Source organism: Truncatella angustata, assembly GCF_020726525.1.
Source record: "Truncatella angustata strain MPI-SDFR-AT-0073 chromosome Unknown BKA67scaffold_2, whole genome shotgun sequence".
NCBI classification, from domain to species: domain Eukaryota; kingdom Fungi; phylum Ascomycota; class Sordariomycetes; order Amphisphaeriales; family Sporocadaceae; genus Truncatella; species Truncatella angustata.
This window is the reverse complement of record NW_025763382.1, coordinates 2,073,429-2,087,982: the sequence shown is the minus strand read 5'-3', so window position 1 is coordinate 2,087,982 and position 14,554 is coordinate 2,073,429. Positions and strand designations below refer to the sequence as shown.

Here is a 14,554-nt window from a genome sequence, read left to right as displayed (position 1 = left end):
AGCTAACGTACCTAGCCTTGACTTTTTCGCATGCATTGAAAGCGCTACAGTTACATTCAATGTAACAAACTCAGTCAAATGCACAACTCATTTGTGCATAGTTTCAGGATTAGTGGAACTCTGTTTATGCAGCCAGTCAGTGTTACTGTTGGTCGCAGATCCCGCTTGTGTCACGACAGTTACACATGCGTGAACCAGCATTGTGGAGGGTGGCTAACCAAGACCGCGGGACTGTATGTACCTATGCATTCTGGCACTCAAATCAAGACTCATTAATTACAACCAAGAAGGCCTTACATATACACAAGCGTTTCGAAAGCTGCGCTTGTTCATCATCACATCACCCACGTCTCCAAGGGCAACAGAATAGTGCCGGTTGTATATATGGTCTCTGAACGCGCATGGTAGAACCATACTCGTCTTCCGTGCATGTAAGTCACAATTTCAATCCGCAGTCAGAAAATGCAGCTGGTGAGTGACATATGCTGATATCCACAGATTCCAGTCAGGTTCTACATACAGTACTCTGCAGGCTTTTGAGCCTGATTTCAGTGTATCTAAAAGAGCCTAGGAAGGGACGCGTCAACGCTGTCAATTCGACATTAGGCCCAACGCAACTTCTGCATTTTGGCGCGACAGGGTTCGGAACTTGGAGCACATCAAAGAAGCAATTTTGGTATCATGCGTCCTCAAAACTCTCCTTCCCCAAATCATAATGCTTAGCTCTCATGAGTGAGTGTCGTTCTATTGTTATAATCTATTATCGGCGTATGCCTTACATTTCAAGTACATAATGGCTATGATAGATGATAGTGTTTCATCTCTCTTCGTCGATGGCGGTGACGATGTCGAGATGGGTGATGATGCCATCTCTCTGACCTCGACACTCGAATCAGAGCACGAGCCCGATGAAGAGTTCGTGGTGAATGCCATTCTAGCTGAGCGGTCCCTTGATGATCCGACTCAAGCTCAACAGAGCAAAAAGCAGTATCTCGTCCAGTGGGAAACTTATCCTCTGAGCCGAAGCACCTGGGAAGGAATAGAGAACCTCTCAGACGAGCTATATCAGTCATGGCTCGAACAGCGAGAGCAAGAACTTCAGGGCAAACGTCGGGCGTTTGATGTTCAGATCTTTGAAAACGCCATTGCATTTGCACAGCAACGCAAAGCGGAAAGACACATGATGCGTAATGATGAACGACGGAGACTTGGCTTGCCAATTACGGAGCCTTTTCCCGACCAATTTGACGGCAAGGCAGATGCTTCCATGAAAACTGAACAAAGTTCTGAAGTGTCTGATACTATCATCGATGAAATGACCGGTGGTCAAAACAATGGCAAAGTAGCTACGCCGATCGACTCATTGAAGGTTCCAACAGCGGCGCTTTCTGCAAAGGGATCGTCTTCACCCAGTAGAAGCTCGTCATCTGATACTGGTGTTTCCGAGAAACTACGAGAGGCATTAGGTACGATTCGACCGGGCACAGGTATGGGCCCAGTTGGAAGTGTCGGCGGACAAGAGACAAATGCGACAAGATCCACGACCTCTACAAATAAGCCATCATCTGTAGCACCTTCCACAACCTTGGCCAACAAGTTCGCTGGGAGACGCCTCAAAGCCACTCGCACAGTCTCTAAGCCTTTGCTCCAGAGGTCAAAGACGATCGGTACGGCGTCTGTCCGCACAATACCTTTACAGCAGCAACAACAACAGCAACAACAGCAGCAGCAGCAGCAGAAAGTACGTAAAGCTCGCATGAATCTGAAGGATGCCATGATGGACCCTACCAAAACACCCAAGCTTATGTCAAATTTTCACCGTGTCAATCAATTGCGCAAAAAGGCAAGTGAGCTCAACGACTCTGCTCCTGCGGACCCGTCTGCCATTCCAGCTGGTTATTTTATTACGCCCTACCCACCGAGCAAACCCCACGTCACTGGAGGCAATTCCCAAGAGGCCCAGCAACTCCCAGCGCTAGCACCGCCAGCAGGTCCCACGAAGATGCGAAAGACGGTACGCTTTACGGAAGAGACCTCAACTTCTTGCGACAAGGCGCGGTCGCCGGTGGCGCTGGAATTATTGACTCCCGTGAGAAGGGTCTCCTTACAATCCTACCAGCAAAGGGCGGTTACTCAGGTAGTCACGAAGTCGGCTTGTTTTGGGTCGTCCCGAAGTATTCGTGTTGATTTTCATGGGATACCTCGCACAGGTGATTGGTTGATTAACATTATCAATGATGAAGTATTACAGTTCAAGGCAGTCTGTGCGTCTGCCGATTTCTTCTCGGGAGATGCCCTATACGATGGTGACGATACTCAATCGAAGCTAGCATCAGGACGAATATTGGCATCTAGCCATGAGGATACAGCAGAACTGAATAGTGAGTGTCCTTCCGGCAGTTTGGATAATCTAGAATGATCTTGCCATTTCCTTGATAGTCGTCCCAACGACAGGCACGATGCCAATACTGACGTGTTTATCCTAGTGGTCGCCACCAATCTACGACGAGATTCTTCTGGACTTTTCGTGGCACTGCACGGTTGTTCGATCATTTTATTTCCCGGCCAGTGTTCTGCATGGGCACCTCTGGCACCTCCTCTAGAGTTGGCATGTGAACTTAGATATCTGATGTTCAAGGCTAAGTATAACTTGGTTCCTGACCACTACCCTACACTATCTCACGACACTATCACCAGTAATGAAACTAGTTCCACTGGCGTCCGATTGAAAATAATGAACGAAATTGGAGCTATCGACTACGACACTCTTCTAGCTCCGTCAGCCCAAGAGAAGCACGCCTTCTTCCTGCTCTTCCATCCAGGAGAGATTACTGTCTTAAATGCATTGTCGCTCTGGCTACGGGCATGCAGACCGGATTGCAAGATATTCTCAAGTCAAGTACCAGGAGCTTGGAAGGCTTACCAAGAGGAAACGAACTCTGGTGCAGTGATTCTTCAGGAGTCCGCCGAGAAAAGCATTAGGAACATCCCTAGATTTTGGGACATGCTCAATCACGGCGCTCACACTTTCTGGAGTTTCTCTTCGTCCGACCATGAAGCCGTTCTGAAGCATTCTGCACTGGAGAGCCAGCTTATATCAGGCGTGCCCAAACAGCTGAAGTTGACACAGCTATTCCTTGCGGGACGCGCATTTCTGATTACTCCAAGCTTTGTGGTCTCTCAGCCAGGAAAGCTCTGCAAATTTCTCGAGTGGTTCAAGCAGAGGGCGATATTTGCTCCCTATGTCCTTGTAGTGTGCACAAATTTCTCACAATATCTGTTTGAACTTGCTATGGAAAAGGCTCGTGATAGCGATAAGTTTCTGGAAGATAATTCCAATGATCTTCTGGTCAAGAACTGGACTACTTCAGAAGGAATATCCCGAAAAGACCTTGAAGACAGAGTACGGGCATGGGAGTTGGTCCAAGATCTGAGCGGTCCGGCTTACTACGGGTTGAAGTCTTACGAGGAACCATCAAAGGATATTCGTAAGATTGTATGGGCTGACGAACTTATTTCGCCGGATGACGAGCAGAGTCTCCTGAATTGGTATGCGGCCTGGTCGATGGTAAGTACCCTGAATCTCTTATGCATCCCAGACCCTAGAATATCGGAAGAACAAAATCTCCACACAATTTAGTATTACAGGGTTTTGAACTGGATTTCGGCATCGACAGCATGTGGTCGCCGAGGTTTTCCACTCGAACACAATTATCTCCTTTGCGCATTCGAATTGCAACTAATGTTCTCGCAATTAGACAAAACTGGGCACATATCGTAATTTCCACGTTATTGGCTCCAGCGTCAATGGTATCCAATGGGCCAAGCGATCTGTTCGGGTGCCCAACTATATGCCAGGAGTCATCAACAATCCCGATGGAACCACCAACGACTCCGTGGAAATTGCGGCAGCCAAGTATAAGTTTAGAAGCCACCTGTTCCAAGCGGATAAACCGTCCGATTTCAGGCCTTGGTTCGATACCTTTAACTCCCTTAAGGGCACATCCTCGTTCTGGATGTTTTTCAAGCCAGTGAGCTGGCTTGATAGGGATATGGCTGATATGCATAGAGACACTTACACCGAATATGGCACCTACGAGCAATGGCTCCGATGCTGCCCCAGATTCTTCGGGAAGGTTAATACTCTCGTTGGATTTTTCTACACCACTGAGTCAGACTGGGAAGGAATGTATCAGCCAGATACCACCGCACGTCATCCCTGGATTGCGCTCTTGAGACCGGTCAATCCCCACCTCGACCCTACACAATTCTCTAAGCTAGAGTTGTTGATATGGGACTGTGCAGCTAAGGACCGCTGGCCTGCCCATCCGAGGCGTGAACACCTCCTGCCAATGCAGCGCAAATTGATAGATTTTGTTCGGGCTGAGGTTCCAAAAGAAACGATGAAAAGCAAACTTGGTGGTTACCACCTCGAACGTATCTTTGTTGGCGGCGGGAATATCGAAGTGGATGCCGATCCGTCGTGTCCGATAGATGTTACCTGTAAGGCTATGGAGGCAATTGTTCAGGGACGCGAAGGTCGCGCTAGATACGTACCACCCTGGGATGAAGTCATGTTTAGAGCCGGATGGAAACTCCTTGACGAAGGCCGCGCTGCAGACATGCCTCAATTGCCCAGAGTCTCTGCCGACGACGAAGAGCCGGAGAGAATTATTTTTCACCCACCCCGCGGTACCTGCGGCTCTCACTCTGCTTGTACGAACGACCTCTACGATATGGCATTGAAGGCACGCATCAAAGACCTGCAATGTACAAGCTTCACGTACCACTACAAACCGACGCTGCAGTGGTATCAGGAACTCAAAAACGAGAGGCGTCTGTATAACCATATCATGGTGGACAGTTGGGATCATGTCTTCAGAGACCTAAGAATAGATTAAAAAGTGGATAAAGCTAATGGAAAGACGATTGCCCAAGCGAAGGTTTGTTGAGAACAATCTGCTTTCACAACATTGAAGAATTAATGGTCTGCTCACGTACACACTATGGCTCTTAATGCAATTCGTGGTGTACGCTGTGTTGTTTTGCATTGTCTCAGATGTCAGAGTCTGTTATGTCCTTTCCAGATCGCCTATTCCCGGAACTCATTCATACTTCTCTCAAAAAATTTATAGGACGCAAAAACTCAGTCATTAAGTGGCCTATACGCCTTTGATAGCTGTACACAGTGTAAGAAGCACTGGAGAACTGCTTTGGACAACAGACCACTTTCACAGGGATGTAAGGGACAGCGGCCACGGACTTGCTCAATTGTCTGCCCAGTCACGGCAATGGCGCTTCCCCGCGATAATCGAGAAGAACGGGCGACGAAAGGCCTTAATGGCTGGCGATGCGTGACCTGACGGGCAATGCAACCCCAGCGCATCAGTAAGAAATGTCCAAATACATCATACGTTTCACCGGGCTTGCCATAGAGCTTGAACGGCTTCCTCCGGACGGTGGGATTCCACAAACTGGTGTTCTATCCAGCTGAATTGGGAGCCCGTTAGCGGTCAAAGAACGTTGCAAGTACCTACTTATCTAGCGATCGGCATGATCCACATGTCACAGGTTGGCCTTATGCATGGACCGACATAAGGTTGCTGAATTTGATTTGGCGCCCACAATTTTGTTAAAGTTGTACCGGTGTATCTAACCTTTGGTTTGTATTGAACGCAATCTTTCATACGGTGGGTGTTGCCAGTCTGCAAAGACAATCCAAGCCCACGGATCCCAAGCAGAGACGTTTCTTAGGGAGCTTGACGGATTGCTTTGCACATTGTAGTGCTTGGAAGCATTTGCTACTTGGTGCTGCCATACATAGATCTGCTGGGCCTACAGTACGTAAGCCGTTCGAAGCCAAACAGCGGAGAAGGTTGGAGCTTGCAGGTTTTGTGTCACACCCAACGACCCTTGGCCATCTCGCATCAAAGCGCCTCCACTTTGAATTTCAATTCTGCTTCCTGGCCATCTGTCGATCATTCTTCGTCGTCCATCTGGCCAGGGCCTTGTCTGACCTTCTTTCTTGGGAGCACGAGAAGTATCACACTGGGCAGCGATTCATTCCAGCACGTTGTTCCTGCATGTGGCCGCCTAGCATCAAAAGTGCTTTCAGGAACTCCTCTGGAGGATCATGTCCGAAACATCGTCCCATCGAAATTCAGCCCTAGTGGTTGATCCGTCGAGCTTGTCCCAAACTCAAAAGAATGGGCTTATTAAGGACTCGGATGCACCTTTGACAGGAGCTCATACTGCTTCAACCACAAATCAAGCCTGTAAGTGAATGATTGTGCTTGTTTGGTATACGAGCCATGTTTTGTTTGTCTCATGATTTACCTCGCCACGGCTCGTCCATACCTGCTGCATCACTCCGAATCGGAGCCAGCGGAATACACTAGAATATGACAAGCTTGAGGCAATTGCCTTTCCTAGTAGTCCCACGCAGTATGACTGCGTCCATAGTCTAGATGTCTAGGCTATATATTTTCGACTAGACAGCTGGAGCTGGTCCATGGGTGGTTTCCAGATTATGATCCCAGATCCAGACTGCCAGTCTACAAAGTTTTACACTTACTTGCTTGCTTTCCTCCAAACCCGAACCCATACCCTTGCCACCTTAACTGACCGGCACCCGCAGCCAAGCCAGGTTCAGAACCAGCCATGCCTTCAGTGGCAGTAGCCGACACCACCACTCATGCCATTGCCCCGCATTCTGCATTAGCTGGGGTTGCTTCCAGCCATGCTATAAGTTCGCCTCCTGCTGCATCGACTTCACGCGACACTCCCTCGTCTGGCCCTGCTGGCCGTGTGTCGCACTCGAGGAAGTACTCTGCTTCGTCTCCCAAGATGATTTTCTCGGATCTATACAAGTCAACCAGGTTACCACTAGCAAGGTTACGTCAACAGTCCAACCAAGCAACCCCTAGTATAGACTATGATGCAGATCTTGTAAGCAAGGACAAAGCCAAGAACAAAGAGGCGGTCAAGAAGTATCTGGCCGACAGGATACGCAACGACTGGGAATTCAAATGGCCGCGAGCAGACAAACCCACCGACGGTAATGGCTCCAAATCAGATGGCGCAAACTCTGAAGACGCTAAGCAACACGACATACAAGAGTCTCGTGAAATATCATCACATGACCTTGAAGGGCGCTCGGTGGAGAAAACGGAGGATGATGGCGATGACGACGATGACGACGACGATACCGCTTCGACATATAGCACCGTATCAGAAGACATAGCGCATTTCAGGCCTCGACTCGAATGGTGGTCAGACTTCTCAGAGGATGAGGTCACTGTACACCCGTCTGCTTATCGGTTTGACACCCCCGACGCAGTCGGCCCTACGGTACAAGCAACTGCGCATACAAGGCAAACGAAAATACGAAGAGCGATCCGTGAGGAAGCATCTTGGAATTCCGGTTTGGCTTGTTTCAACGCACGTCGCGATGCATGGACAGGTGCCAAAGTCGTGCGGGTGAAGCCGAAGCCATCATCGGCTCCGACTTCGCCACTTTCAGCATCACGGCGCATGTCCTTCTTCCGGTTTGCATCCACGTCGCCCCCGGTTTCTCCAGGTGCACCATTGTCGCCTACGACCACCCGCACATCTGGAGACACTAACGCCGTTACGTCGTCGGATGGCGATCCAAAAGAATATCCACCAAAGGCAGACTCCTCCCAGTACCCAGTAGAGACAATATTACCCGTGGCGCATCCTCTTCTGCCGCCGGCGAATCCCATGCGTGCCTCGATTACTCCCAGTAGCTATCCAAATCTCTACGACAGGATAATCGTGCACTCGCTGACCCCCTCGTGTCCTGTCAACCTTGCCGATGTCCTGAAATTTTGTGTGGTGGGCTGGAAGCGTGATGGCGAATGGCCGCCCCGGCCAGCGGAGGTTGCGCCGGTCGTTGCGGTGCGCAAGAAGCAAAGGGATAGTGTCACGAGTCAAAATCGCAGGCCCAGTACAGGACGACGTATGAGTCTTGGCTTTCTGGGGCGCCGAGAGAGTGCTACTGGAGACACCCCAACGGGGACCGCGGCTACCGAAGACTCGGGCAAAGGTATCAAAAAGAGCATTCAACGCGTGCTCGGACTTGGCCATCAACGCACCGGCAGTAACGTTAGCAATAACGGCTAGGTAATTTGAAAATTCGGCCGCGGATGGTACGCCACAGCAGCTTCCAGCGGTATCTGACGAGAACCACATTTTTGAAGCACATGGGATTCCCGGGATTCTTATACAGGATTATGACGAGCATCAAAAGGATTTTGGTACAAATCACGACATCATTTTATGGATAGTAGGCATACAGTTAGTTCAGTACAGGCATCGCATCGCCGGGAGACTGTTCCTCACATCGGTCGGGTATACCCAGCATAGGACGGCGTTTTCTTTTCTCACCTTTAATGAGAGGTTTTCCTTATGTATCACTTCTTACATAATTTGCGTTCATAGCATGATTTTGTTTGGTCAATCGTTACTGGGCTCAAATGGGATCGTTTAGCTGCCCATCCGGAGATCAAACGTGGAGGAACGCTAATAATTATTAGTCACATCGAAAGCGAATGTCACGACTGTCTGTGTGCGTAGGAATCGTCCTCTCCAATTGAGCTAGACTACACTATTTTCCATCTGAAAGGATTTCCAATCGCGCTGTCCGCTCCAAAATGTCGCTGAGCCAAATTCCCCTGAAAAGGCTGTCCTGCCGTTCGACCGATAACGTTACCCTCAGGAGTTCCAACCGTGAAATACCAAAAACCAGGTCTTGTGCAAAATACAAAATGCAAAATGCAAAATGGGTACCGCCGTTGCGTATCGTATCCCGCTGACTGGGTCTGCTCGTGCAAAGTTTGTGTCATTGGGGGGGTTCTTTTTTCTTTTTTCTGGGGGGGTTTTTTTTTGGTTAGTAAAGATCTCGGTGCTCTGGTCTTCTGTCAGGCTCGGGCCAACATCAGCTATCCTGTTGAAGAACTGGCGAAGATGTCGGTCGGATGACGTGAGCAAGCTCAAAGACCGGGTCGAGGAAAAGTCATGAATGAGTAGCTACCATGCGCTGAAGAAACTATTCCAGCCTAAATGGAATATTCGTCAAGTCGGTGAGAACTGGGGGGCAACGTCGCAGAATCTGATGACGACCGAGCCCGGAGAACCTCGTGAGGAACAAAGAGCTGTCACCTTCTGCTGAAAACCAGGGACCATTGCCGAGAAAACACAAAATGAGACGGAAAGGGAGAATTAGGGCAAAATACAGAAGGAGAAAAGTATTGCTCTGGTTAGAGAACCACAAAGGAAAAGGAAAACTCAGGCGAAAACAGAAGAAGTACAACAAGGGGGTGGTAAGCGCAAAATGTGTTTTTATCCTCCGTACCGATGTGAAGAACTCAAGACTCCGAATTGAGAAGTCGACAACATTGTTATCTCCTACATGGTCAGGATGCAAACGTGAGAGGTATGCTTGTTTCTAAAGATATTGCTCGCTCTGAGGCATCATCTTGATGACGGCTCGGCCGTTCTCAAGCTCGGTCAATGTGGGAGTAATGACCTGTGAGTGGTTGGCACCGTGGGCGGCGGCGGCAGCAGTGTTGATGGGTGTCATGCCGTTGTTCGTGGTATAGTAAGCCTGGGCACCGGGGCTCATGCTGGCATTGTGACCACCTCTCATGGCGCCGTACATCTGACGTTGGTACTGCTGATACTGAACACGGTTGGCCAGGGCGCCAGCGAGACCATCAACATCAGATGTGTCCAAACCACCATACGTCTGGGATCCGACCATAGATGTCAGGCTAGATCGCTGGTTAGGCATGTTGATGCCCTGGGCCGTGGGCAAGGAGCGCTCTGCGAAAAAGGTGGCGGGGTCGCCCCTAACGTCAGTGCGAGTTGCTAGGCGAGGGTCGATGACAAACCCAGAGACTGGACCTCTTTGCAGAACCGGCGGGGGCTGTGTACCCTGGCGATGAATTTGTGCCAGTTCTTCAGCGTGGGCCTTGATCTCGGAGCGAATCTCGATGAATCGGTTTGCAGCATGCATGGCGCTCAAGATGTCGAAAGCTTCGATGCCACGAAGGATCTCGGCGCGGAGGTTGCGATCTTGAGTACCTTCAGCGAACGATACAATCTGCGACCAAAGCTTGCCGGTGAACTGAAACTCAGTGATCAAAGTCTCCTTGTATGCTGAGATGCCGTAGCCGATACCAGCCTGCACCCCCATCATGTAGAGTCGGTCCATCTCGTCCGATACTCCATGGTTCGTAATGTAGTCTTCGAGGGCCACGAAGGGAGTTTTGGGCCAAGTGCTGGGGTCGAGAGACAAGTTGACACCCTCGGGTGCGAGGAAAGTTCTACCAGACGCGTCAATTAGCTTTTGAGGTTGCGGATTGCCGTAGGTGTCGTTGGGCTGTATCTCAACGCGAACAGGGCCGTCTGCGATGAGTGGAATGCTCTCGTCGGCGCTGTCTAGCTCAGGTATAATAGTCTCTTCGTCGGTGTCTAGTGCTCGATTGTTGCTGATACTAACTTGAGGTTGAACGTCCGAGATTGTTGTACCACCAGAAACTTTATAGCCACTTTGAAATTTGGCAGCCACGGGGTCGCGCTTCTTGGTAGGACCAGATTTACGTCCAAGCTTGCTAACAACACCAGTCGTGTCCTTGGAGCTGACTACACTGGGAGTGTGGTTCATAGGGCTAGCTTGGGTAGCGGCAGTGGTAGTATTGTCATGCATCTGACCGGTTGGTGTGGTTGGACGTACGGCAGAGTTGCTGGACAGACCGTCTACGGGTAGAAGATCTGGCCCATCGCGGTTGTCAATGGATCCACGCGTAGCCATCCTGCGAGAAGTAACAGATGCTAGATTAGCGGAAGCGCCTCTTGCACCACGCTGACTAGTACTGACACGCTTCTTAGCTGCACATCGAGAGCTGCGCCCCGAGGGTGTGGGAGTGGTGGAGGGTGATCTTTTCATCATGGGATTGTCGGATGCGTGGGCGGTATTGCAATACAAACAAAAACACTTTGAAGTTGGTACTTGGCTTGGGTCAAGTTGATCAGATGTCTCTTCAAAATCTAGTTTGAAAAAATCATCGCCGATGGGAATGGAGGCGTACTCTGACGAGCGGTTATTAGCTCCAGATGTTGTATTGATGGGTTTAGTTTTAGTGATGACGAGTTTTGTTTCGTTGGCGATGGTGTCCGCAGAAGCTGTGGTTGTGGTCTGGCTTTGAGTTAGAGCTTTGCAAGTTTGAGGAGGGATACTACTCTCGTTTTCATCAGGAATCATCCGATCAAAATTAAATTCGAAGGAATCCTGGAGCAAGCAGTCTAATTCGTTACCTGTCAGGTGTAGCTCTGTGGCTAGAACAGTAGGCTCGCTGGTTGGAAACATTTTGTGGGCGGTGATGGTCGACGATGATGGTTGAGGATGATGATCGGCGATGATGTTTGGTTGGTGCAGTGTGATGAGATGAACAGAACTCAGATGTGGTTGTTTGAACATAAGAGGTCAACCCAGGAGATATCTACAAAGAGCCATAAGATTGTCCCATACAATAAATCCGAATAACCAATACCCCCTATGAGCCTTAGGCAGGACCTTGACTGTCATTGACGAGTTACCAACATTGGTGATTATTAGTGCATGTCAAGCAATACTTGACGCTCTCAGAGGCATTGATCGTATCCGGCATCACCATGATTGACCGTTCCCATGCCACCAAGGACAGCCTAGGTAGTTGTAACAATGATTTGATTGTCCATCCTCTAGTATCGTCCATTGTCTCTTGAGCAAAGTCGTTACTCATGAGAGCAATGACAGGAACCCATGTATTTTCTTGCTGACCCTGGCCGTCCTTCTCAACATGCCATACTCAAGATATGTCCAAACGTGTCAAGCCAGTAGAGTAGGAAAATCAACTGTGAAACACAGCAAAGGATAGACTAATGTGAGATGTATGTGTCTCTTATTAGATCTTTGATACGTCTCGTTTCTGAATGTGGCTATGCATGGATATAATTAGGGATACCGTGATTGTTCGAAATAACTGTGGTACATAATATATATGTCTATTTCGACTTTCAGATGAGTTACCCTAGTTCTATCTAGGCTAGGTCTATAAAGCTTGTGAGTTGGAAAGAATCATTGAACATAATCATACATATTAAGTTTACCCTACGAAGCATAGCCCTAACAGGTAATTACTATTGCTGCACTATCATTCATTTCTGTTGGTTTGAACTGATCGAGTCAGCCCTAAGCGTTTCACTCCTGAAATGCAACCTCTCTTAGCATTAATAATCCTAGAGCTCAGCTTTTGGATCCATAAATAGCAGAAGTAAGAACATTTAAGACACAGTGGTAGATGTTCGTCTATGTGATTCCGACTTGAGCAATCGCTGTAGCTATTTTCACAGACGTTTATCTTTGACCCATCAGGTATAATTCTTTTAGGATAATGAAGCAGAACAACCCTTTGACGTGCTTAGCTACTAGAAAATAGTGCGAACGTAGCTTCTCCGGCCGTTTGGGAAGTGTGTATATATCATGTACACGCTTACCTGGAGGGCAACAATATAAATACGCCAACAATAATGTAAATATGCTATTAATGTGTGTGGTATGGGCGTTGTCGTATGTATGGAAAACAAATTCACGTACTTCGACAAATAATCCCGTAGGCCGCTACTCCGGATAAGTCATCCTTCTCGTGACACCTCCGTCAACCTTGAGCTCTTCGCCAGTGATAAAGCTGTCGCTGTCAGAAAGGTACTCCACTGCCTTCAGGATATCCTCAACCTTGCCAACTCGCCCGGTAAAATGCCACCTGTGATCGTCCTCGCTCAGGCCATTCTCCCACTTCAGACCGTTGTCGTCTCCTTCCTTGCTCTCGTGCTCCACATTGATCCATCCTGGCAGTATCGCATTCACCTTGATACCATCGTCCGCCAGCGAGCAAGACAGCGCCTGGCTCAGCCCAAGCAGTCCCGCCTTGGTAGCCGCGTACGCCTCGCTGTTCGGCTCAGACTGATACGCGCGCGTCGACGAGATCATGATTATGCTTCCGCCAAGCGGGCTGTCCGGCGGCTGCCTCCTCAACATCGGGAGGCACGCCCTCGAGATTAGCGCGCTCCCCGTGAGATTGACCTGGATACTGCTCTCCCAGACCGACAAGAAATCGTCCGTCTCGATTCTCGGCCCGTGGGCCCCCGCCGTGATTGCAGCATTATTGACCAGCACGTCCAGTTTCCCGCTGAAAAAGTCCGACGCCGAATGGACTGCCTTCTCGATGTCCTCCTTCCTGGACATGTCGGCCCCGAAGATCCTGAAGCGAGACTGTGCGTCCGATGACGATAGCCATTTCGGAAGCTGCGTCTTCATGTGTTCAAGCTCCACGTCGTTATTGTCAAGTATAAAGACGCGGTGGCCCCTTTGCAGCAGCAGCCGTGACAGTCCTCTGCCGATACCGCGACCGGCGCCTGTGATCAGGTAGTTTTTGGACATGATCCAGGTTGGTGCCGTAGTCGGCTTCGAGGTTTTGTCCTTATGCCCCCCGGATGTAGTCGCGCTGAGATAAGAGATGCAGCTACAACAAGGTCTCCCGGTGTATTGATCAAAGCCTATACCGACGAGGACTAACCGCTTTCACTTTGCCAGGTGAAGGTGAATACGTCTCAAGTAGCCCCAGACGCTTTCATAGTGGATGTTACGAGTACCAACAGCTTGCGAGAAGCATCAGTTGAACTTGCACAAAAGATGCCTGACGTCATAAGCACCCACATCGGCCGTGCCAAACTCAACGATACACACACAACATGCTTTGAACATGTGAGTATGGACCATTCGCAGAACTCCGGGCCTCGTAAATGAGACATAAGCAGTACAAAGCGGCGCACACTACGAAAGTCGACTGCTTATCTGCCACGCAGAGTATATGATATATATACTAGAAAAGGACGCATGACTATATGTATTGATCTCCCGTCGAGGAGCACCATACAACCCCACGATGTAATCCGTCAACACCAACAAGCCACACAGACTACTGCAGCGACCCGTCATGCAGGAGCACCGATGAGGCAAACAAACCATAAGCACCTACCCGCGTCCTGGCTACCAGGGACAATGGCAGCAAGCTCAGTGAGCACCGCATTTTTGCATTTGCCCTTGTGCGGAAGAATCCATCTTGTGTGACGCAGTGGTAGCACAGGCCTATACAGCAGTAGAATATTCAATTAGGTAAGGAGGCGGTCAGGCAAGATACCATCATCATTTACAGTTTTATTCCCCCCTCTGGAACCTTCCATATGTGCCGCGCTGACAAAAAATTGTCCTGGGGGATGTCAAAGCCATGCTTCGAGCGATCATATGAAGCAAGGTGGTAGTAGTAGTAGTATATGTGAAACACAAATCTCGAAGTAGTATCAACGGCACTCACAATGGTTGGCATCGTCGATGTTCAAAAGTGTAATTCAATATTGAATGAACTGATGGTAGCTTCTTGCCAAATTCATATTTGGTTGTCTTGACTGAGGACAGTGAGTTGCATGGTTC

General features: G+C 49.3%; 4 protein-coding genes across 4 annotated transcripts; 2 read left to right on the top strand and 2 right to left on the bottom strand.

Moving 5' to 3' along the window:
• Positions 1-628: 628 nt before the first annotated feature.
• BKA67DRAFT_170029 (uncharacterized protein) lies at positions 629-5,024 on the top strand. Its single transcript, XM_046095218.1, has 3 exons — positions 629-2,381; positions 2,487-3,568; positions 3,759-5,024. The coding sequence occupies exons 1-3, from the start codon at positions 794-796 to the stop codon at positions 4,899-4,901; spliced, it is 3,813 nt and encodes a 1,270-aa protein (XP_045961052.1). The 5' UTR covers positions 629-793; the 3' UTR covers positions 4,902-5,024.
• Positions 5,025-6,660: 1,636 nt separating this feature from the next.
• BKA67DRAFT_532066 (uncharacterized protein) lies at positions 6,661-8,145 on the top strand (the record flags this gene model as incomplete). The annotated part of the gene is made up of 1 exon (XM_046099478.1): positions 6,661-8,145. One exon carries the CDS (start codon positions 6,661-6,663, stop codon positions 8,143-8,145), a length of 1,485 nt encoding a protein of 494 aa, XP_045961051.1.
• A 1,023-nt stretch (positions 8,146-9,168) lies between these two features.
• On the bottom strand, positions 9,169-11,582 carry BKA67DRAFT_170007 (uncharacterized protein). The gene has a single exon (XM_046095217.1). It carries the CDS (start codon positions 11,501-11,503, stop codon positions 9,470-9,472), a length of 2,034 nt encoding a protein of 677 aa, XP_045961050.1. The 5' UTR covers positions 11,504-11,582; the 3' UTR covers positions 9,169-9,469.
• Positions 11,583-12,685: 1,103 nt separating this feature from the next.
• BKA67DRAFT_512641 (3-oxoacyl-reductase) lies at positions 12,686-13,504 on the bottom strand (the record flags this gene model as incomplete). The annotated part of the gene is made up of 1 exon (XM_046097491.1): positions 12,686-13,504. One exon carries the CDS (start codon positions 13,502-13,504, stop codon positions 12,686-12,688), a length of 819 nt encoding a protein of 272 aa, XP_045961049.1.
• Between the last annotated feature and the right edge of the window lie 1,050 nt (positions 13,505-14,554).